Raw genomic sequence first — 24,794 nt, 5'->3', positions numbered from 1 at the left:
AGGCTACTGCCACCATCACATCAACTCCTCCTCAAGGTACCACTCTAATTATTTTTTCTACAATTACACCCTACCATCACATCATCACATGCATTGTTGACCTGCTTTCTCCAGACACATGGTACCACTACCACACCAGTAGGCTGGCTGTAGGGTACCAGAAAAACCATTTGCCCTATTCACACCTGCCTGATACAAGAACATCGCCGGAGGAGACGCAGAGGGAAAAGTGACACCACCAGCAGCCAAGAGATGCAGAGGACAAGCAGAGAAAACAGCATCACAGCCAAAAAAGAAAGATGGAGGCGAAGAAGAGTAGAGGGCCATAGGTTCTCAAGTCAAGAGCTGTGCTGCGTTTGAACATGGATTCGGCAAAGCACTGCAGAAATTCTGACGCGAGAGCGCCATCAGAAGGGGATTGATTCCCCATAGGGACAGGACAAACCCTGTTCGCTTTGCTGCTCAGCTGACCTCGGAGCAGCCGTCTTGGTAAGTGGCGGTGGTGGTGGTGGAAAATGACTTGTCGTTTAAAGTTATAAATGGGCCAACCCAGCGCATCAATGTCTCTGCCAACAGTCGCCAATAAAACAATTCAAAAAACATTCTACGAGGAACTGGAATAGTTAGCAATGTCTTCTTCCTTTCCCTGGATGGTAGGCTAACAAAACTTGTGTAGCTCTGTAATTCTCCGAGCTCAGTCAGCTGAGCGATGCCCGGTATCAAATGCGAAAACAATGCCCGATATGAAATACAGATGTAACGCTTGCACGCTCCTTCTGAAGCACCATGAACTTAAGCTTCATATATAAATAGTTACACGTTGGAGGAAAGGCTATTGGGCTTCGGTCCTGCACTCCTGCTATAGCCTCACCTTCTTTGCCTTTATCCGCTTTGCGGCCATGTAAGTCACAGCAGCAGAAAGAGTGTACCTGGTAATCACAAAAGATAAAAGTGGTCGCAAGACAGCCACCATCAACAGCATAATTAAGAAATATGAATGGGAATGTGCAAAATCGTCCGTGCACTAATGAACTTCTGAGCTGATCACATATTGCCGGTATAGACTGGGATACCTAAGGGATTTCAAGAATGTAACACCGGATGCTATTCTCTGATTTCTCCAACACATTCTTTTCCTATCCTAGATCCTAGTGCTTCAGTCAAAATGTTAGATCATGATAGAACATCCCATAATTCTGTAAGTTGGCACACAAGCATTATGCTATGGCTGCAAGTACCACGTGCAACAACTCCAAAGACGGTTACCAGATGCATGATACAAGTTAGATTCATCCAAGCAATAGGCAAGATACCAACTCATCATTCGAGTATTACTGTACTGGAGGTGCATAGCTTACTAATAATCTTTTCCCCCCTGTATGGATAAGCAATTAAGTCAGAGAAGAAAAGAAAACTGATTTTGCATGTTCAGCGCATATGTGCTTAGACAGACATCGACTATCATGGTATGGTACTGAACTTTCAAACTCAAGTCATCAGATAATAACAGCAATTTGATTTGTAGCTACAATAAACCTCAAAGCAATTGCGTATGTCGGATACAGCCAGAAACTGCCCTCGAATTTTCTATGAGAAGCACAACACTTCTAGGTTCTAGTGACAGCAGCCCAAAAGATATAACTGACGCAAAATGGTATAATACAATATCCCTGATTAGATGACTCTTGAAAATACTATTATATATTCTGTATACCCAACTGGAGACAAGGTTGATGAATTGGGGGCACTTACCATGTAAAGGTGTATTTCAGATGGTCATCTGGCATCACCGAGTGATGAATCAAAGCATTGGCATCTTTTGGAAGAGGATAAGGATTACTTGCAGAGATGTCTTCATTCATATCTTCTATATAGACAGTGTTCTCAGGGAGGCCACATGCACGTGCAATCATGGGGACATCCACGTAAAACCACTGGCCATTACTAGGTTCATTAGGTGGAACAAATATGCTGGGCTTCTCACTTCCTCGGATTACTCCAATAACTCTTACAGGAGGCTTTACAGGTTTTTCAATCTGTACAAAGTAAGATGCATCAATTTTGTGTCTGCCAAGTAAAGGGTATAGTTACATCGTATAAGATAATGATGATACAAATAAATGAAATTCCTAAATATATAAAATAAGATGCTCCCTCCGATCCAAAATAAGTGTCGCAGTTTTGAACTAAGGTTAGTTCAACCTTAGTTCAAAATGCGGCACTTATTATGGATCGGAAGGAGTAATGAATATGTTATGACCGGCATATTAGGGGCTTAGCCCAGTTAGTTGTGGCCCAGTTTATCTTATCGTTATTAGGGGCTTAGCCCAATTATCTTATTAGGAGGATTATATAAACTCGTGTAAGGATCCGTTTTGGGATTAAGCAAGAAACAATCATATTTGCTCGGCTTCCTTAGGGAGCCGGGAGACCTAACCCTAGCCGCCGCCCCTGCTCTCTCTCTCTCGCGCGCGCCCCAGTGCCGGCGACCACGCCATCCCTCCTTCCATCCCTACAACCCGAGACCACGCCCTGGTAGGGATCCGGTTCCTACCAATTTGGTATCAGATAGCTTCGGTGCGATCATGTCCTCACCGCCCCCCAACCCGACCCTCCTGCTGCCAACCGTGACGACCGCCCCGATGGCCAGCGCCCCGCTCTTGCCGGTGCCGGTCACCTCCGCCGCGACCGTCCCCGTCGTCTTCACCCCAGAGGAGATGACGGTTGCCATCCGGGATCTCACCCAGGCGGTCACGAGCACCTACACGTTCCTCGCGAGATCCTATGGGCCGCAGCCGCCTGTGCCCTTCGCCACCGCCCCGCCGCCGCCGCAGCCACCGTGGCAGCCGCCATCCTCGGCGACCCCCGTCGCCGCCGCCATGCAGCAGCTGCCGTGGCAGCCGCCACCAGCGACGAACCCCGGCGCCTCCACCATGCAGCCGGGGCAACAACTGCAGCCACCACCACCGTCGACCGCGGCCCTGGGCATCCCGACGACGGGCCCGGGGGTGCCCATCCACCAGGTCCGATTTCCCCTGTCGTCTTCGTTACCGGCCTGGCTCGCTGGGTCCCTTGAGCCGGTCTACACGACGGCCTCGGTCGGGCCGCACGTGCTGCCCCCGCCGGCGACGCACCCGGCCATGCAGTTTGGCGGGTCCTCGGGCTACGCCAAGCCCTTCGCCAGCGTCGACGAGCCCCTGTTCCAGGGCGGCACCCTAATGCCCGCCTTCTCGGCCCCGTCATCCTCGCTGCTCCGTGCCGACGAGGCGCACCCGCCCGTCGCCCACGTCCAGACGCCGCCGAGATTCTCCAAGTTGGAGTTCGCGACCTACGACGGCACCGTCGACCCCCTGAATTGGCTCAACCAATGCGACCAATTTTTCAGGGGATAGCGCACGCTCGTGTTCGACCGCACCTGGATCGCCTCGTATCATCTCCGAGGAGCCGCGCAGACGTGGTACTACGCCCTCGAACAGGACGAAGGCGGCATGCTACCATGGGAGCGCTTCCGCGAATTGTGCCTCTTGCGCTTCGGTCCGCCTATACGCGGGAGCCGTCTTCCGTTCCTCACCTCGGTGCAAGACTTCGCCGACCGCTTCCAGGCACTGGCGTGCCACACCCCCGGCGTTTCGGCTCGTCAGCGGGCTGAGCTCTTCGTCGGCGGCCTACCGGACCACATCTGCGTGGACGTGGAGATGCGCGGGCCACAGAACCTCCAAACGGCCATGTACCACGCTCGCGCGTTCGAGCATCGCGCGGTGGCCATCCAGCAGGCGCCACCGCCCTGGGCCGCTGGGCCGCCACCCTAGCCGGAAGTTCCCGCGCAGGGTCGGCCTGTCCAGACTTCCGCGGCGCCCCTCGTCGCGGCTGCGGCACGCCCGTTCCGCAGGCTCACCCCGTCCGAGCAACTCGAGCGTCGCCGCCAAGGGTTGTGCTTCAACTGCGACGAGCCCTACGTACCGGACCACGTCTGCCCACGACTCTTCTACCTGGAGGCTGCAGACTACATTGAGGAGGACCCCGCCGCCGCCGGGCTCGGCGACCAGCCCGCCCCAGTTGACGCGGAGGTGTTTGGCAACCGTTGATCTTCCCCGCCTTCCAGCTCGAGGACGAACTGTTTGTGCAGGCGGGGAGAGATGTTATGACCGGCATATTAGGAGCTTAGCCCAGTTAGTTGTGGCCCAGTTTATCTTATCGTTATTAGGGGCTTAGCCCAATTATCTTATTAGGAGGATTATATAAACTCGTGTAAGGATCCGTTTTGGGATTAAGCAAGAAGCAATCATATTTGCTCGGCTTCCTTAGGGAGCCGGGAGACCTAACCCTAGCCGCCGTCCCTGCTCTCTCTCTCGCGCGCACACACAACGACGGCACCCCAGCGCCGGCGACCACGCCTTCCTCCACGCCATCCCTCCTTCCATCCCTACAACCTGAGACCACGCCCTGGTAGGGATCCGGTTCGTACCAGAATACCATGGTGGTTTTTATATGTGTACAAGTGTGGCAGCATGTATTGACTCAAAACTGACATAAGACCCAACCAGCTCACTTACATACTAAATATTCTAGCAACCATCAATAACTGCATTTGTGAGATTAAAAGCAGGTTAAGTTAACAATTATACATAGAAGTTATCCTTTAATGGACTGCAACAGTGTTATCATTTAGAGAGTTCAAGAACCATCGAACTCAGAAAATATCAACAATATGTAAAAAAACACATGATAGCCTGATCAGATGAGCAAACTATTGATATGCATACATTTGGTTGGGGCTGTAAATCACCTCTGGAGAAGATTCAGGCTTCTTAGACCAAAATTTCCACCAAGTACCTTTTTCATTTGTCTTTTTATCAGCCTCTTTCACATCTAAAGTTTCACCAAGGTCCTGCTGATCCTGCATGCTTTTATCACGCCAAGCACGAGGAATCCACCCTCTGTTCACAAGGATGGGTGACTGCAAACTGACAAAACATTTCTTAGAAACAAAAAGTTTTAGATAAAAGGGGAAGTGGTGAGACATTAGGGTTTATTTCTATGGTCAACACATTCAGCATAACATCAATTAATTCTTATTTGTTGTGATCGTGATTTGCGGGAGACAAAGCCTAACCAGTCTCAGGTAATGAGATTGCAGCTTGATCGCTCAAAACTCTGCAGGCACTGAACCTAGCATGGATATAGGTAGATATATTTGGCAGAAGCGAACGCCCAAGTGAAGGCTCCTTTAGTATCTTGAAGTACAGTTTAACAACTAGGGTTGGTCCTTTAATAGACTTGTATATAGCTTTCTTATTAATAATTAGTAAATGGGTTGTCCACAATATGTGGAAGTATAGGAATTTCCATACAGAATTGCTTTCGTTTTATAGTCTTTTACTCCCTCCGTCCGGAAATACTTGTCGGAGAAATGGATGTACCTAGATGTATTTTAGTTATAGATACATCCATTTTCATCCATTTCCGCGACAAGTAATTCCGGACGGAGGGAGTACTTTTTTACTTTCCTTTTGAAACTAGAGGTCCTTTCCTCATGGATTACTAATTAAGTGACAAAAACTTGTTCAGGAGAACAGCTAAGAGGAGTTACAAGACAAAGATCTAATGCTTCACTTCTAGGCACAAAAAACTCCAAATATGCAGAACCCAATATGTACATAGCGGTTAATTTCACTATTTAGTTCATGCTTTCTCTGCTGATTTTATCTTTTCCCAAAGATAACATGTGCAAGGGTACAAAAAGAAGTCAATTTAGAACAAAGAAGCATGAAAACTACTGACAACTAGAGTTCAGGTTGTGTTTTTATTCCTTGATGAGTTTGATACCTTGTATTGTGAAAGGATATGATAGGCGTAATGGTAATCAGATTCTAAACCTGACTATGGTAAAACTGGAAATGGCTTTTTGTCCAAGTGGAAGTGTAGAACTGAATTAAGACGTCAGCTCAAAGGAAATGGACAATGTGAACTGTGAAGAAACTAGAGTTTCATTTGCAACAGGACAATGCTGCTTCAAAAAATAATTTACCTGCCAGGCTCAGTCGGCCGAGGTATCAACGGAGTGATCACATAATACCCATTTTCAGTCACACCGGAGATGCTCCGGGAGCGAGGCCCGAGGAAGACCGACTTCTCCGTGTCGAAATCGCCCTCACACACGATCTTCCGGAACTCCAGCACAGCCGGATCACTCGAGACAGCAGAGGAGACGGTCTCGTTCCACGCCACGGGCTCCATCTCCAGCCTCCGCGTCCTGTACTCCAGCATCTCTAGCTGAGATGGCGCAGGAAACAGCACAGAGTGAGGATTTCCAGGGTTAATCGTGAACCATACGGCCAGCCTAAGGAGGGGGTGCGTGAGTGGGGATGTGACCTTCTCCTGCCGCCGGAAGAGCTGCCATGTGCCGAGGCCGAAGGTGATGGCGCCGGGGGCGAAGAGGAAGAGCTTCGACCACGCGCCCGCCTCCTTCCCTGCTCCTGCGCGAGGAAACAAATCTGGTTAGAATGTGGCGGCGGCGGCGGCGGCGGCGGCTTGACTTCGAATATGCTCTGCGAGACATTTCGCGAGGCGGTAAGGGCGAAGACCTGGGAGCAGCGGGGCGGCGGCGGGCGGAGGTGGTGGCTGGGGCGCGTGGGAAGTGGAGGGCCGGGAGGGGAGGAGGCGGTGGCCGCCGCTGCCTCGCAGCCGGAGGCCGAGGGTTTTGGAGAGCGACGCCGCCATGTTTGGCTCTAGGAACGATTGTGGGGAACCGAGGAGAGGACTCGCCCGTCTGGGCTTCCGATTCAGAACTCGGGATGACCCGAGGCGACAACTTTCCTTTTCCTTTTCATTAGTTCAAAAAGAAATTTCCTTTTCCTTCGATTTCTTTTGAGGTGATTTTCCTTCGAATTTGGAAGACGTGTGATTCATATAGTTTTGACAGATGCCCAGATTTGGCCAAGTGGTCAGCTTGGTAAGCTATCAACAAAACAAAAAAAATTGCAATCAAAGATGCCCATATTTAGATTTGAATGTTAATTAAAAATCAAATCCCCATAGCAGCGAAAAGAAACTATATATAATAATATATAAAAAGGAAGCACATTTGAATGATGGGAAAATGTCAGCACTGTGTCACGTATTAAAAACATGTTTTGTGGCAAAAAAAAAAGTGTTACAACATGTTTTCTTTAAATATGTTAATACATGTTTATAGTGCTGAGAAAAGCGAGCACAAAAAATTGGGTTTTCACAGCACAAAATGTTTCTTTCAAAAAAAACTGCAAGCATGCAAGGACTCCAAATTTATATACTGCCTGTATGATGTTTCAAATTTTTCTGACACTTAAATGTATTTATCTTGAATTTAGAGAAATTTAAGGAACCCAACCCATGTTAGGTGCAATAAGTGCCTATCGTTCAATCGCCCGCAGAATTCAACATTTCATCAGATTGACCGACAAATGCACAAAACCATGCAGAGATCCAAATTCACCAAGCAAGTATGCAGCATCTAAAGACTTCTGTAAGTTGTAGGCTTTTTGTAGCAGCCTAACAGAGCACACGCGTCCAAATGCCAGATGCAGTCAACCAACAGATTGCTAAAACAGGTTACACAATTATCAATTATGAACACATAACCTTTCTGATTAAGACCTCTCACATAATTTACAGCCCCAATGCTAAGTACCATGCAAAAAACAGAGAGAGAATCTGCAGCACTTCAAAGGCAACAAATCTGGATCAGTTCTTCTTCTTTGAGTGCTTCACCAGCCAGTCAATGACAGAATCAATGTTGGTCGAGTTCTTGCATGATATCATGAAGCAGGCCACTTCTCGATCAGTCATTGCCTTCAGACCCCTGAAACGCAGCATATGGTTCGTCAAATAGGGTATCGATTGATGAGTAATTTGGATCTGTTCATAGTAGCTTCTGTGTGTACTTACATCAATTCTGTGAAACTTTGCTTAGGGAAAGCTTCAGGCTTGTCGATTTTGTTGCCAATGACTAGTAATGGGATACCGGTCAAAGATGGCTTGCTCAGAAGGTCATGGAGCTCACTTTTGGCAATAGCCATGTTCTCCCGATCTGCTGCATCAACAACATACCTGCAGATGCAATTGTTTAAAAAATCATCAGCAATACACATTTTTTTTTCTTATAGTTTGTTAAAGCCTCCAACAGAAAATACTGATCAAGCGTGCATAAAAAACCCTAAACCCGATCCAGTTGTTATGCAGCTGGCTATAATAATATATATATACATACGTCAAGTGGGAATGAATCAGAATAGTAGACCTGGCGAATAGATATACTAGGCGAATAGAATAATCAGGAAAAACAAACAAGGAATCCTAGATCCAGTCTAAGTGAAAGGACCAATTAGTAATCACAGTCACAAGTCAAACTCACACTTATCCTTGCCATAAAGAGAATTATGACAACGAAAGTAGAGTACAAGATTCTTATAGTAAGTGCTTAGACTAGATAATTGAGGAAAAACGAATTTACACTGATACCATAACATCTGTGCCCCAAGGTACCCAAACTAATCAGGATACACTTTATTGGGAGTGAATGCCAATACAGTGACAATATAAAATTATTCAAGTTCTAGGATGTCTAGCAGTTCAATTCACCAAATATATTAGTAGATAAATTTAATATACTAATTCAGCAGTGCATTTATCTGTATTGACGTACGTTACCCGGATCCGGCAGGAAACTGGCGTATCAGGGGTTAGATACGCCCGGATACGAGAATTTGTCTGGACACCCGCCGAAACGTATCACATACGTATCCCCGGATTTTTCTTTTCCAAATCCAAAAATTAAACTAAATCGGACATTGGTGGGATACCCCAGAATACTTGTCGGACACGAAAAAACCGGGAAAACCCTAATCCATGTGTCCATCCATACCTGCGATCCCCTCTCCCGGTCTCCCCTTTTCTCGTTTCATCCCTCCCGGCCTGGGCTTCGAGCCACCGACGCTCCCTCCCCTTGTTAGGGCACCGCCGCTCACCGCACAGGAGAAGGAGATACCCAGCCACCAGCCCACCACACCAGAGAAGGAGAGACCCAGCCAGCATTGCTCCGTCATTCCCATTCCTAGATCTGAGCGCCACCACAGCAACCTCCCTGCCCGGATTAGAGCACCACCATCCGGCGACTGCGTCTGAGCGCAGCCGCCATGATCCCTTCCCGCATCTTAGCGCCTCCACCCCTGCTCCCTCCCCCTGACCTGAGCAACGCCTGTACGAGGAAGGAAGAGGACAGCATCCACTGCTCCCTCCCCCTATGGCACCGCACTTGAGAAGGGAAGACTAGCAGCCACTACTCCGGCACTGCACCTCACCAAATCTGAACGACATTTTCTTAGCCATGGTGAGTATGAGATTTTATCCTATGTGCCCTTGCTTGTAAAAATTATTTTCTCATTGTCTACTGTTGCATGTGCCTCGCACTATTTTAGGATGTGCTGGCAAATGATCTAAGCAACAGGCCTTTGTGGAATCATGTAGGCATTATGGAGGCAGATGCATGGGGTGGAGGGAATGTCCGATTCAGATGTACTGTAAGCATTGTACACAAGAATACAGAGGAAGCTACAACAGAGTTCAAGCACATTTGCTCAAGATATCCGAGAAGGGGATCAGATTGTGCCCAAATGTGACTGATCCTACTCTTCGGCAGCTTCAAATTAAAGTTGCAGTGGCTGGAGAAAACTAGGATCATATTTATGGTGCATTTTCCATCTTCCTATCATATTATTAGTATTCCTAAACTGACATATATATTCATATAATAATTATTTCCTATATATTATTGTTATTATTATTTTATATATATACAAACATATCCCCATATCTGTGTTTTTGAAAAATTGACATATTGTGCTATCTGTACCCTTATCACTGTATCTGGACAATATAGGTGTTAACCAATGCATATAATTAAGCATACAACAAAACGAACAAAATGTGAAAAAGATAAAGACATGTGCAACAACCAACAGCAAAGAATCTTGTCAGGTGAGTAAAAGAGCAGTGCTTTTCTTTACGAAAATTCATAAAAATAGACAGTACAGAAACATACACAATTGCAGAAACAGCACGGCAGTATCTCTCCCACATGCTCCGGAATCTTGGCTGGCCTCCAAGATCCCACAATTTTATTGTGACATTTCCTTTGGTTACCTTTCTCATATTGAATCCTACTGTGGGAATCATATCTTCGCTAAAACCTCCTGTCTGCAGAATAGGCCGTCGATGGTAAATCAGCACAACTCCAGGAAATGAATAGTGACAAGAAAGCATGAAACTTACAGCAATAACATTCACAAGCGAAGTTTTCCCAGCATTTTGGAGCCCAATCAATGAAAGCTCCATTTCTTGCTTGAAAAAGAGGCTGTAGACGCACAAAAGAAAGGGTAAATACTTGAATCAAGCTCCAATGAAGAAAATATGAGTAACTAATTACGTCTGTGCATTTATTTTCTTGGCACACAAGTCAAAACTGTGCTCCACCACTTAATGATGGCATGTGCAAGAGATCCTTTAACCCAAGCCCCTAGTTTATATATGTGTAAGAAGCAAAGCCTACCTGGCAGGTAGGTAGAAATGAAACAAATCATAGCATACAGCCCACTGGCAACTCATTTTCATTCCAATGATTAGATTCCAAGAGAAGCATTACTAACCTTGGGCTAATTCTACTATGGAAAATTTAATGGTATGCATTGACAAATTATCACAAACTAAACATTTAAGGAAGTTTATGACGAGGATGAACATTACGTGGTATGTGTGGTAGCCCTATCTTAGTCAACATAACGACATAACGAGTAGAATTTACTACGTGTCACTTACAGGTGGAACCAGATTTCTTAAGAGTTCATTGAGCAGAACAGGGAAGTTCATTAATTAATGCATATTGGAAATGGCCTTTTTTTCTCTCTTGACAAGATAAGAGTCCATAAGAAAGCAGGATAACAAAAAATATTGACCATAGCTATCATGAGAAAATGTCGTATGACTTCTCGCCCTAGGCGATGTTAGCAGGGGATAAATTGACCCCATCACAGAAATGATAAGAATGAATTTCGTGTCCCTTCATCTCTCCTATCGATAGGCAGGCATACACAATTAAATAGTTCGATCGACGTGTTCAATCAATAATGCGATCGCCATGTGTAGTCGATGGCGAGAAGTTCTGCCATACAAAGATACCACAAAGCGCCTCGAAGCCACAAGACTCCATAATCTGAACTAGGCTCACGTAAAATAACCATAAGGACCAACTTTCCTTATGATTACCGGCACTATCAGATGGAGAAAAACAAATAACACCATGCTGCTGCTAACCAGCATCACCTTCATACAGGTCAAAGCTTTCTGTCAAGTGCCAACCGTCAAAAACAACTTCCTACGAAATATACGGTAGCACGAATATCGTTCAACCTGCCCCAGCAAGCATCCGATCCAGCGAGCAGCCAAGGCATGCTAATCCTAGACCGACCCGGAATTCCCAGATCTCCCGCACGCGGACCCCCGCGCCCGTCCCGCAATGCACAGCGCGTCAAACTCGATAATCTGAACCCGCCCGCCCAGGGCGCATGCTTGTAGAACCATACCTGCGGAGCCAGTTGAGGAAGGCCTCCCAGAACCCCATGGCGGCCGCGCGCGGCGTGCTCCCTCTCCTCCGCGAGGAGGAAGGGGATGGATGGTCGCGGGGAGCGGAGGCGGTGGCGGGAGGGCGAGGGCGGATTGCGAGGCGGAGGAGGATTCGGTGGTGCGGGTGGCCGCGCTTACTTTATTTGGAGGCGCGGATGGATGGGGCGGAGCGACAGGGAGGCCGGAGGAGGAAGAAGAGAGGGGAAAGAGCAGGGTATTATTGGCGTCCACCAATCATCAGGCATCCCGTGGCCGGGTGGGGTTGGGTTGGTGCCTTGTTTTTCTTTTGTTTTTTGATAATGTTATATTTGGAAAAAGAATTGGTTTATCTACATCCTTTGTAAACGGGGTTTCACCTCCGAATAGGACTGTTGTTAGTTAGGATAGGACTCCTTCTCTGAGTGATGACTAAGCAACAGTTTACTGTTTCCTTTACCGCGGCCAATGAATTTGCGGAGTGCTACGTCAAGGTTCAAGAAAGAGTACATACAGTAAACTGTAATCCATGTATATAAGCTCTCTTTAATCTTTTTTTTCAGCTTGTTGTTCTTCATGTCTACACAAGTACTGTTATCTTCTTCTTGTCCCTGTGCACTATTGCCCCCTCGCCTACGGCCTCCGCCTTTTTGTCCTCAGTTTGTCACCAATGCCACCTTCATCAATCTTCGACAACTTGACCAACATGACTCGTCTTCTCGTTCTCCTAACCAACAAGATGATGGATGACCGCTCCGTGATTGAGCAGACTCATGAAATTCAGTCACTCACTAAGTAACTTGAGCATTCCAATTGTATGTCGCCGGACAAGTTCATTACCAGAGGCGTCATTGCCAAGCTTTCTCCTTCATGGAGGAATTTTTCTCCCTCTATGAAGCACAAGAGACAAACAGAATTTATTGTCATCAATCTTAGTGGCGCTCTTGATGTGGAAGAGAAGGAGAGGGAAATTCTAGTGCCAACTTGGTTTAGAAGAAGAATTACCAACCCCACGATTCAAGAACAAGAACCTGGATAGCGTTCTACGTCCTGGAAGAACAATTATGGGCTTGGGAGGTGCTACAAGGCCTACCGTTAGACACGTCGATTCGACAAGGGGTGTCGTTGGGTGCTGCAATGGCGACCACCTCGGCCCCTTGTCGTTGCAAACAGGGGGCAACGTTGTTGTGAGCGACGACATGTGATGCCTCGAGATCGAGCGGGAGCGGCGATCGTGATGCTCTCATGGTGGGAGGGACAACTAATGAGTCCAGTTTCTTACCACTATTTTATCTTGTGTTTTGTGTCATAATCAAAGGTTTTGCCAGAATTTTACCACGACCACACACGTCTTTTTGTCTATTTTCACCAGGATCTCAACCATGAGGATTTTTGAGGCATAAGGAGGAAAGCCCAAGAATATGAGGTAAAAATTACGTCAATTTATGTGATAGGAACCTACCATATGAGGCCATCATTAAAACAGGAAGAAAACTCGGCGCACATGAGGATCTAGAGAAGAAGACAATGTCTCGTACGAGCATGAACGCTTGTACCAGTAGCCGTAGCTCCACCTGGTCAACTACATTACCCCTGTGTCTTCATCAAGAGGAGAAGATACCGTGATGCCAGAAATTCCATCATATCGAAGAACCCTAGCCTCCAGAAGGGATTCAGAAGGGAAATCGACAAGAAGGGCTCCGCTACACCGTCACTTCATTCAAGGAGACTCTCACATCAACCATCGACACCACCATCCCCATGTTCATCTTTTTGTAATATTGAACCCTGGTGGATTATTGTGTGTATTACTTTGATATATTGTTCATGATCACCACAGTTATCCATTCGATGCTAGTTGTTTCTATGTATGAGTAATTCCTAGTTCTCGGGCATATGGAGGAACCCTAGTATGTTCAGGTGTTAACAGCGGTAGGATATGAAATCCTCGTCTAAATGTTTGAAGTAATAACCTTCATGAATGTTGTGTAAGGCCCCCACTCAACATTTTCGCCATGGAATGTATTACCATCGTTGTAAAGGTACGAATGTGGAGGTAAAGAGGTGACAATAATATCCTCTCATCTTGAATCGAAAAAAATTCCTCTCATCTTTACCTTTGCAATTGTCAAGGAATAACGGAGAACCGACCATTCGTTGCGTCCACGGGCCGACCCTTTAGTATCTTTGCCATAACCTAAATGTGTGTGTGTGGGGGGGGGGGGGCGTGATGTCGCTTGAAACTGCGTCGGTACTGTTAGGGAACGTAGTAATTCAAAAAAATTCCTACGGTCACGCAAGATCTATCTAGGAGATGCATAGCAACGAGACGGGAGAGTGTGTCCACGTACCCTCGTAAACGGAAAGTGGAAGCGTTTAGTAACGCAGTTGATGTAGTCGAACGTCTTCACGATCCAAGTACCGAACGTACGGCACCTCCGTATTCAGCACACGTTCAGCACGATGATATCCCTTGAGCTCTTGGGGTGCCCCAAGGGATAGTTCCGTCAGCACGACAGCGTGGTGACGGTGTTGATGATGTTACCGGCGCAGGGCTTCGCCTAAGCACTATGACGGTATGACTGAGGTGTTAAACTGTGGAGGGGGGCACCGCACACGACTAAGAGATTGTCTGTTGTGCCTTGGGGGAGGCCGGCCAAGGGGGAGGCGCACCAAGGAGGGGGAGTCCTACTAGGAATCCAAACCTAGTAGGATTCGCCCCCCCCTTTCCTATTCCAAGTGGAGGGAGGAGGGAAGGAGAGGGTTAGGGGAAGGAAAGAGGGGGTTGTTGAGGGAGTCCTGGATTAGGGGGTCCTCAGACAGCCGGACTATGTACTGTGGCCGGACTGTTGGACTATGAAGACACAAGATAGAAGACTTTGTCCCATGTCCGGATGGGACTCTCCTTTGCGTGGAAGGAAAGCTTTGGCGATGCGGATGTGAATATTCCTTTCTCTGTAACCGACTTTGTGTAACCCTAGCCCCCCTTCGGTGTCTATATAAACTGGAGGGTTTAGTCCGTAGGACGACAATCATATCCTCATAGGCTAGACTTCTAGGGTTTAGCCATTACGATCTCGTGGTAGATCAACTCTTGTAATACTCATATTCATCAAGATAAATCAAGCAAGAAGTAGGGTATTACCTCCATAGAGAGGGCCCGAACCTGGGTAAACATCATGTCCCCCGCCTCCTGTTACCATTAGCCTTAGACGCACAGTTCAGGACCCCCTACCGGAGATCCGCTGGTTTTGACACCGACATTGGTGCTTTCATTGAGAGTTCCGCTGTGGCGTCGAAGATAGGCTTGATGGCTCACCTTGTTATCAAGGACAACATCACCTCCGGGGGAGCCCTGGCCTCAAGCCAAACCCTCCGGTTGGGCGGCTTTACCATGGTCGCTCGCTCGGCCATCGGGCCGATGATGACTTCTCGTGCCATCAAAAATCGCCTCTGCGTCAGCTCAGAATAATCCGAACAGATGGATCTGACGGAGTTGTCATCTTTAAACGAACTCCTGGATCGCATCGCCGCCTTGGGAGTCACTACGGACTATGATCGGATTGGGCTTAAACCCGATCAGATAGAAATTGAATCTCCATCGATCACCCATTAGATAGTGGTATTGGAGGAGCAGTGCGAAGACTCTTCCCCTATGTTGAGGACGAACTATGTTTGGATCTCTGAGCTCACAGAGCCGGATACTCACTCGCGGGAAGACATGCCCCGTACTCCGAACTTAGAATCAGACTGTGGGCCTGAGAAATTGGTTGATATCCCGGAGCCCGAACTATTAAGCTCGAAAGTTTCTCAAGCCCTAGAACCCAAATTGGGTCAAGGTTCGGACTTAAATCCACCCACCCACCCAGATATAGGCGATCTTACCCACATCAAACATCAGTCCCGAGAAACGATCCATCACTTTTGGGCTAGATTCCTCCTTATCAAGAACAAGATCGAAGACTGCCGTGATGAAGACGCAATCTCATTATTCTGCAAAAACTGCATGGACGAGGGAATCCTCAATGCAATCAATCGCCATCACGTACCACACTTCGCTGACCTGGCAACCATAGTACAGAAGTACTGCGTAATGGAGAGCGCCTGGATAACTCAGGCAGCCTCATGGGAGCCACCGGTTTCCACTAAACCCCTCGTCCAGACAAAAAGGGTGCACCCTCATTGGTCGCCTGATCCAGTAACCAAAAAATCAAAGCCCATTACGGGGCGCGGAACCATCCTAGAGGGATGGCTCGATAGGCCATGCAAGATACACACAACACCGGATACCATACCAATCCACATCCTTAGAGCATGTTGGATACTCCGGCAGGTGGCCAAGAGCGGCGAGGATCTCCTCATCAAAAATATCGCAGAGCAACATCCCACGGAAGACAACAACCATACAGTCTTGACAATCTTCGAGACTTTCGCCTCAAACAATAGGCGCAAAAGGGCGCTCCGCGGCCTCGACGAAGTCTGCCAAGTTGCAGCAATAAACCCCTGGAACGACACGGCCATAACTTTCAATGCCAGTGATGAACCAAAATTCAGAACAGTCCGGGCACCCGCCGCACTGGTCCTCGGTCCAATTGTGGACGGTTTTCGGCTTACCAAAGTTCTCATGGACGGCGGTGACAGACTAAACCTCATTTATGAGGAAACTCTCAACAAAATGGAAATAGATAGGAGCCGCATTGAGCAAAGCAGCACGACCTTCCGAGGAATTATTCCCAGTCGGGAGGCACGGTGTGCGGGAAAAGTCACACTGGATGTGGTATTCGGCACGCCGAAGAACTATCGGTCCGAAGAGATAACCTTTTAGGTGGCCCCTTTTAACAGTGGATATCACGCCCTTTTAGGGCGAGATGCATTTGCAAGCTTCCAAGCTATACCCCATTACGGGTACATGAAGCTCAAGATACTCGGGCCCAATGGAATCATCACACTCACCAGCGATCTGAACATAGCACTCCGCGTCGAAAACAAAACTGCCGCTGTCGGTGTCAAAACCGACAGATCTCGGGTAGGGGGTCCCAAGCAGTGCATCTTAGGATCAATGGTAACAGAAGGCAAGGGACACAATGTTTACCCAGGTTCGGGCCCTCTCGACGGAGGTAAAACCCTACTTCCTACTTGATTGATATTGATGATATGGGTGTTACAAGAGTTGATCTACCACGAGATCGTATGTTGTGGTCTAAACCCTGGAGGTATGATGAGTAATGTCATAATCTATCGACTAGCCTGGCCTCGGTTTATATAATGTACCATAGGCCTAGGGTAACAAAAGTCCTAGCCGAATACGCCGGTGGGGGAGGAATCCTTGTCTTGATCACCAAGTCTTATGGAATCTTCCTTGTATGCGGCAACTGTCCGAACTAGCCCATGAGTATACGGCCATGGGGGTCCTCGGCCCAATCTAACTGATCGGGGGACGACGTGGTGAGTACCCCCTAGTCCATGACACCGTCAGTAGCCCCCTGAACTAGTCTTCAAGTTGGGGACGCTCCTCGATTCTTCCAAACTGTTCTTCATCTTCGGTCGTCGGTCTTGAAAACTGGTTCAACAAATCTTCTCATCTTCGATCTTGAGGATCGCGAAGTAAATCCGCAAAGTTTATATGTCGGGTATCCGAGGAGCCCCTTTAAGTTTCCGGCTTTTATCAATGCCTTGTTATTATTATGCCACACCTCATGTTTGAAGTTATTCTGAGCGGTAGTGTCCTCTTGCATCCGAGCTCCAACACCAGATTGCATTCGAGGTATCTTTTGCAGCCAAGCACCAATATCGGACTGCTTCCGAGCTCCAACGTCGGAATTTATCCAAGCTCTAACGCCGGACTGTGTCTGAGCTCCAACGCCGGACTATATCCGAGATGTCATAGATCATCTTGGTTCAAAAAGTTGAAGGAGTTTAGCTGAGCTTCATACCGAAAATTGCCCTCTACGGAGCCAGCCACTAGCGTCCGAGCTTTATGTCGGACTGCTTCCGGGGTGTCTATTGTAGTCGAGCACCAACGCCGGACTGTATCCGAGCTCCAACGCTGGACTATGTCCAGGATGCACCTGAAGGAAAAGATGAAACCGCTGATCCTAGTAGCCCCTGAGACTCAGGTCGATGCGCAAAATCAGCCTGAGGATCAACTCCTAGCTCGACAGCATACATAGGAATAGAAACACGGTGTGCAAAGTCCTCGAAACTCAGGTTGGGTGTGACCGACCAACCTGAGGATAATAATCTCCTCGAAAACTATATTGCACTTTTAATTTTCTGCATTGGATTGCCGATGCAGTAGCCCCCGAGACACTGGTCGGGTGGCAACACCAGATTAGGGGATCGATATGCCCTTTTAATATTTGTAAATAATAAGCCCGAAGCCTAGTAGCCCCCGAGCCTTAATGCAGGCACGGGAGGCCGAATTAAGGATCGATATCCATAGTAAAATCACAAGGTATGTGTAATGACTCTATGTATCCAAGTACTTTATGTCATTAATGCTCGGATCCGCATTGTACAAAACTTTGTTGATCGGCCATCGGCTTCAACCTCCTCGGCCAGTAGCCGGGGAGTGTTTGTCCCACTTTATAAAGCCTTTATGAGGGCAAAGATCTGCGGCATAGAAGGCAATCCGGCCATACGGTTCTATAAACAAAGCTACGCAGAGAGACATGTCATATTATTGTTTAACATAAGAAACATCGTCCAAAGAAAATAGTCCCGCTATCGGTTCCTTTCTTTGGGTTGTCATGCTAAGCATGATCATGAAACCTCGGCTCCAATCAATGTGGGAGGAAAATACTGAGGATTTAGTTCGGGAAAAGCTTACAAACTCTGTGGTCTAGATGAACCCAAATTTTCACTTCCGTTGCGACCGTTTTTAATCTGAAAGTGGCCCATTGTCGGCTTCTACCCCCTTGTAGATGCTACGCAGGGTGTTTCCTAAATAACAAAACAACCCTTAGCCGATGTCTCGGTGCCCAAAGGCGGTTGTGTTGGCGGAAACGAGGTAATCAGATATGCGGGCTTTATGACTTTCACTTAGTCATAGGAGCTTAAAGTTGGGAGGCCAGCAAGTAGCCCCCCGCTTAGTGTTCGACGACAGCCTAGGTCAAGCCGTAAACACTTCGGCCAATGTTATGAATGGCCCGTCATTTAATATAGTCATCGGATCGTTGACCGGTTTATGCTTTATTATGACAGTCAGTTTTCGGCTTTCTCCACCGAGGTGCTTAACCATGCGAGCTGGAAGCACAATCGCAGTGGTTCTCCTTTTGCACACCTAACCGAACAAAGCGGAATGTAGGAGGCAAGCACAGGAGCCGGGCAACCTAACTATCGACCGAAGACACAATTTGAAACCCATGCATATATAGCAATATCCGAGAATTTTTGCCGAATCTCTAAAGGTGTCCGGCATTGCACTGCAAGACTTATGCGGAAAACACACAAATAGTTTAAAAGTGCCATAAACTTGGAAAACCAAGAAACGTCAGTAAAAGCTTGACGTCCAAACAAGATCAAGTGTTTGGTGCCAATCCGAAAATTGGTCTTAGAGAAAAAATTGTGCTTCTGTCATGCTTTAACATGACACATCCTATCTCAAGACTTCAAGCGGGTCAGCCTACAGCTTCAACCTCCTATCCCAAAGGTGGATGAGAGGGAAATCGGGCTATTGACCACACACTTGCGTCGAGAAAAGGAGTGATAGGAAAAAAAACTTTGCAATGACTAGGAAGAAGAACACTTATTATAAAACAGCTCATATAAATTTAAGAGCCCCCAAGTGACTTGGGTAAAAGAATGACTGTATGTACCGAAGTACTTATATCATATCTATGTTCACCCGAACTTTAAACGCGTCTTAACCGACCGTCGGCTTCTCCCTCTTCGGCCAAGGACCAAAAAGTGTTATGTACTCCACCTGTCGAGAATATCGACGGTGTTTCCGATAACCAGGCAATCAGGTCATAAGGCTGTAACAGACAAAGCGCGCTCAGGGAACTTATGCTATATTACTGACAAAGTGTAAGAAGCATCTTTGACGAAAATAGTACCCCCACCAATACCTTTCTTCGGTGCTCATTGTTAATATGAGACTTGTGCAATAGATTTTTTGTACTCATGAGTTCCGTTGTGTGCCAACCATAATTGAATAACAATAAGAGAGCTAGCTTTCGGCTTCACCCAATCTGAGGTCCAGCTCGGATGAACTGATCGTGATAATCGCAGAGGTGCTCCCTTTAGTCCCTAGCCGAACAATCGGGAATGTAGGGGTAAGCACAGGAGCCAGGCAACCCAGCTTGCAAGTCGCTTAAGTCAACATGGTGCATATTATGGCGTAATACACGAACAAGGAACGAAGCCGTACAAGTATAATCATATGCAAGAGGAAAAGCTCCATCAAGGGAGCCCCCAATTAAACGGGGTATTTGAATTTGTGTGTCACAAACAAAGTTTGGACAGGGAAGTTTTTCACAAGCAACTTTTTGCCAAAAAGGTAAAGTGCTTGTCCAAACCGAACAAAATTTAAAACTGAAAGTTTTTGAGCATGAAAGAAACTTAGCTGGTTGATATGTTCAGCATTGATGACGCGGTCCGAGCTTGATGTGGGACAGGGTTCCAGCCCCCAGGCTGGTCCCAAGGTGGCCGAGCAGAGAGTCCGGCACTCCGAGAAGATGAAGCCCCCAGTCCAGCCGCGGTAATGGAGCAGGCCAGTGTGCCAAGGCAACAACACGGCTCAGTCTGAGTCGATTGGCTGCACAGATAAAATAGTGCAAACCAAAAGAAATGACAAATAAAGATAATAATGTAAAAAAATTCTTCTACTTGTTTAATACAAGTGAAGTAAATAATGAAAGAGATATGGCCTGAGCATCGAGGTCAGCGTCGATGCAGGGCGTTGGCGTGACGCAATGGAGGCATGACAAAGCCCGAATTCACAGGTCGGTCCGAGTTCCGGATACGGCGTTCGCCGAACTATGCACGGAAATTGACCGAACCACCTCGCAACCGTCATTAATGCAGCCACCATTTGATAGACCTGTGTATAGATGATGGAACAAAGCAGAGTAATAATTCCTTGGGAAAAATAAACCCGAACAAGCAAAAATTGCTGGGACTAAAAGCACCTGGTTTATTTGTTGTAGCGGTTCGAAGAAAGGTTACTCCCAAAATTGGGACTCGATCCGCACACCCATTGCCTGATGGGTGATGAAGCGAAGGCATGACGATGCTGGCAAAGGCTGGCTCGCCGAGGCAAAGCCCGTGGTCTAGCTAATGTGATGAAGCTGGTTGGCCGGTGACGCCAGAGTCTCCGAGGTAAGTTGATGAAGGAATGACGAAGCCCCCAATCCAGGCGAGGAGACGGAGCAGGTCGGTGAGGAGATGTGTCAGCCGAGGTGTTGAAGTAGTTCGGCGTGATGGACATCGGCTCGATAAAGCAACAGTTCGGCCATGCCGATGCAGGTCGTAGCTTGTGACGTGATCAATGCTGGCTTGATGAAGTGACCGTGCGATGATGCCGGTGTGCCCGCTCCGTGTAATCCGTGGGGTGGCGATGTTGGTGACGATTTATCCTTCGCGATGCCGAACTATTGTTCGGCTGGCCGAGATGATGATCCGAAGAAATTGAGCTCGGCTCAACAAAGCGACGACGTGTCTAATGCAGGTCGGCCGCCGTGGAGTGATGTTGTCGGGCTGGTTTGACACCGGCGCGACGGTGAAGTTTGAATCGCAAGAATACTTTTAATACTACTGGGATGTGTTTGAGAATAAAACACAACACCCCATACGAAAACTTCCTTAAAAAAGGATGTCCGAGATCCCGTTCATAAAGAAGATGAATTCGGGTCGGATTCGTTCTCGCGCAGAAAACAGATCTAAAAAGTGATGCCCTAATTGGAAGTTTCCCGGAGTTTGGACGTTCGGATCAAGCTGAATTTTTGGCAGGTGGTAGATGTGGGAATTCCACAGCAAATCAACGGTTGGATCTTCCAAAGGACATCCGAGCTGGATGCTGGACACCACGCTCTAAACTCGTCCGGATTCTCGTCCAGATTCAACAGGGCTCTGGTATATCGGAGATTCCTCCATCGGAACTCGACGAAATTTTTGTACGGTTGTTGTAGACTTAATTCCGCATAATTCCACCGAAGGAATCATTTAGGCGACACTCGAGGAGGTGGTGGCGGCGGATTTGTTGTCCAGAAAAACAGCATGGTCGCCTGAGGGCAATGTTGACGTTGAGCCCCCGAGCTCCATGGATGACTCCTCCATGATCTTGATAAAGATCAGAGTTGGTGTTGATGAAGGCCCCCATCCGAACATGACGATCGGATGTAGGGTGCAGTCCTCGGTCAAGCCAAGGTGACCAGTCGAGCTGGTGACGAAGAAGCCGACGTCGCAGTTGACCTGCAGTCGAGCCATTGATCCTTTCGCCGATCACACAGCGGAACTCTCAATGAAAGCACCGATGTCGGTGTCAAAACCGTCAGATCTCGGGTAGGGGGTCCCAAGCAGTGCGTCTTAGGATCAATGGTAACAGGAGGCAAGGGACACAATGTTTACCCAGGTTCGGGCCCTCTCGACGGAGGTAAAACCCTACTTCCTACTTGATTGGTATTGATGATATGGGTGTTACAAGAGTTGATCTACCACGAGATCGTATGTTGTGGTCTAAACCCTGAAGGTATGATGAGTAATGTCATAATCTATCAACTAGCCTGGCCTCGGTTTATATAATGTACCATAGGCCTAGGGTAACAAAAGTCCTAGCCGAATACGCCGGTGGGGGAGGAATCCTTGTCTTGATCACCAAGTCTTGTGGAATCTTCCTTGTATGCGGCAACTGTCCAAACTAGCCCATGAGTATACAGCCATGGGGGTCCTCGGCCCAATCTAACTAATCAGGGGACGACGTGGTGAGTACCCCCTAGTCCAGGACACCATCAGCCGCCCTAGCCCTTGAGGCATTGTCTGAAGCCCTCGCGGCCGAAGAATTAACCTCATTGCGCTCCAAGTGGATAGGGACGACGTGATACTCGACGAGCGATCCAAATCCACCTCCTTTAAACCAGCAGACTAAATAGTCAAATTCCAGGTCCACCCAATGGACTCCACGAAGACAGCATCCATCGGGGCATAGCTGGACCCCACGGTCGATGCCGCACTGCGGGTGTTCTTACACGAAAACTGGGACATATTTGCCTAGCATCCTTCTGATATGCCAGGAAACCCACGCAGACTAGCTGAACATAGCCTAAACATACTGAAGGGATATAAACTGGTCAAGCAAACATTACGACGCTTTTCCGAACCCAAACGACAAGCCATGGGAGAAGAGCTAGCGAAGTTACTCAAAGCCGGATTCATTAGAGAATAAAACACCCAGACTGGCTAGCAAACCTGGTGATGGTACCAAAGAAGAACAAATCCTGGCGCCTATGTGTCGATTTCAAGGACTTCAACAAGGCTTGCCCTAAGGATCCCTTTCCCCTCCCTCGCATAGATCAGATCATCAACGCTATCGCAGGACACGACTCACTATGTTTCCTTGACGCATACTCCGGATACCATCAAATCAAGATGAAGGAGTCCGACCAGGCCGCAACAACCTTCATAACCCCATACGGGCCTTTCTACTTCAACACCATGCCTTTCGGGCTCAAAAACGCCGGTGCCACCTATGAACGCATGATTCAAACATGCCTGGAGAAACAAATCGGCAAGACAGTTGAAGCGTACGTGGATGATGTAGTCATCAAAACTAGGCACGTCGAATCCTTAATAGACGATCTGCATCTCACATTCGACAACCTCTGAACATATGACATCAAGCTCAATCCGTAAAAGTGTGTTTTCGACGTTCCCGCTGGAAAACTCTTGGGGTTCATCGTTTCCAATAGAGGAATTGAGGCAAACACTGCTAAAATACGAGCTTTGTCACCGTTGGCCACCCCAACAGACCTTAAACAGGTCCAAAAATTATCCGGATGTGTGGCAGCTTTAAGCCGCTTTATCTCCAGACTAGGAGAAAAGGCATTGTCATTGTATCGCCTTCTCCGGCGCACAGAACACTTCGAGTGGATGGACGCGGCAACAACCAGATTGGAAGAAATAAAGGCTCTTCTAGCAAGCAACCCAATCCTGGCCACACCAAACATCGGCGAACCTATGTTATTATACATATCGGCCACACACCAAGTCATGAGCGCGGTGCTCGTCGTTGAACGAGAGGCGGACAGACACAAATTTCCGCTCTAGAAGCCGGTGTACTACGTATCCACCGTCCTCACACCATGCAAATCCCGGTACCCTCATTACCAAAAATAGCATATGCGGTTTTTATGGCATCCCGGAAGCTACGACACTACTTTCAAGAGTGTCCGATTACGGTGGCCTCCGAAGTACCCCTCAATGACATAATAAACAACCGCGACGCTACGGGCCGGATTGCCAAGTGGGCCATTGAGCTCCTTCCATTCGACATATCATACAAACCGCGCAGGGCCATTAAATCTCAAGTATTGGCTGACTTTGTCGCCGAATGGACAGAAGCCGAACTCCCTAAAGAGTACGACACATACTCTAGCTGGATCATGCACTTCAACGGCTCTAAAATGCTGGCAGGCCTAGGGGCAGGCGTTGTCCTAACATCCCCTACCGGAGATACTGTTCAGTACGTCCTACAAATATTGTTCACGGACTCCAACAATGCAGCCGAATACGAAGCCTTATTGCATGGTCTTCGGATGGCCGTCTCCATGGGCATACAATGCCTGGAAGTGCGCGAGGACTCAAATCTTGCAATATCTCAAATAAATGGAGATTTCGATGCAGAGATCCAAAGATGGAGGCTTATCGTAACGTCGTTCTCAAAATGTCGGCTCGGTTCGAGGGGCTCGAGTTTCACCATGTGGCTCGAGAAAGTAACCAAGCATCGGATGTCCTTGCCCGCAGCAGCGCTAAGCGCGACCCCGTCCCACCTAACATCTTTCTGGAAAGGCTTTTTAAGCCATCCGTGGTGTGGCAAGGGGAGAGCGGTAACACCAATCCGGATCTGAATACAACCCCAGATTCCGAACACACTGTATCATCGGGGGCTCAGCCACCGAAATTACACCATCGGCCCATCTCATCATGGCAGTCATCGCCCCATGGAC

General features: G+C 47.8%; 2 protein-coding genes across 2 annotated transcripts; both read right to left on the bottom strand.

Annotated features, from left to right (window-relative positions):
- Positions 1-605: 605 nt before the first annotated feature.
- Positions 606-6,805, bottom strand: LOC123093097 (surfeit locus protein 1). The gene is made up of 6 exons (XM_044515005.1): positions 6,585-6,805; positions 6,373-6,476; positions 6,029-6,273; positions 4,787-4,964; positions 1,753-2,036; positions 606-929 (listed from the first exon to the last, which is right to left on the bottom strand). Exons 1-6 carry the CDS (start codon positions 6,718-6,720, stop codon positions 860-862), a joined length of 1,017 nt encoding a protein of 338 aa, XP_044370940.1. The 5' UTR covers positions 6,721-6,805; the 3' UTR covers positions 606-859.
- Positions 6,806-7,484: 679 nt separating this feature from the next.
- On the bottom strand, positions 7,485-11,915 carry LOC123093098 (ADP-ribosylation factor-like protein 8a). The gene is made up of 5 exons (XM_044515006.1): positions 11,616-11,915; positions 10,309-10,390; positions 10,079-10,233; positions 7,927-8,088; positions 7,485-7,840 (listed from the first exon to the last, which is right to left on the bottom strand). Exons 1-5 carry the CDS (start codon positions 11,651-11,653, stop codon positions 7,723-7,725), a joined length of 555 nt encoding a protein of 184 aa, XP_044370941.1. The 5' UTR covers positions 11,654-11,915; the 3' UTR covers positions 7,485-7,722.
- Between the last annotated feature and the right edge of the window lie 12,879 nt (positions 11,916-24,794).

Source organism: Triticum aestivum, chromosome 4B (assembly GCF_018294505.1).
Source record: "Triticum aestivum cultivar Chinese Spring chromosome 4B, IWGSC CS RefSeq v2.1, whole genome shotgun sequence".
NCBI lineage: Eukaryota > Viridiplantae > Streptophyta > Magnoliopsida > Poales > Poaceae > Triticum > Triticum aestivum.
Note: the sequence above shows the minus strand (reverse complement) of the source record. Positions and strands in the feature narration are given on the sequence as shown.

Coding starts and splice junctions, on each gene's coding strand:
- LOC123093097 (XM_044515005.1), bottom strand. CDS start 6,720: ATGGCGGCGTCGCTCTCCAAAACCCTCGGCCTCCGGCTGCGAGGCAGC. Junction 6,274..6,372: donor TCTTCCGGCGGCAGGAGAAG/GTCACATCCCCA, acceptor GCGCCATCTCAG/CTAGAGATGCTGGAGTACAG. Junction 2,037..4,786: donor AGCCTGAATCTTCTCCAGAG/GTGATTTACAGC, acceptor TACTTTGTACAG/ATTGAAAAACCTGTAAAGCC.
- LOC123093098 (XM_044515006.1), bottom strand. CDS start 11,653: ATGGGGTTCTGGGAGGCCTTCCTCAACTGGCTCCGCAG. Junction 10,391..11,615: donor TTCCTCAACTGGCTCCGCAG/GTATGGTTCTAC, acceptor GTGCGTCTACAG/CCTCTTTTTCAAGCAAGAAA. Junction 10,234..10,308: donor CGCTTGTGAATGTTATTGCT/GTAAGTTTCATG, acceptor CCTATTCTGCAG/ACAGGAGGTTTTAGCGAAGA.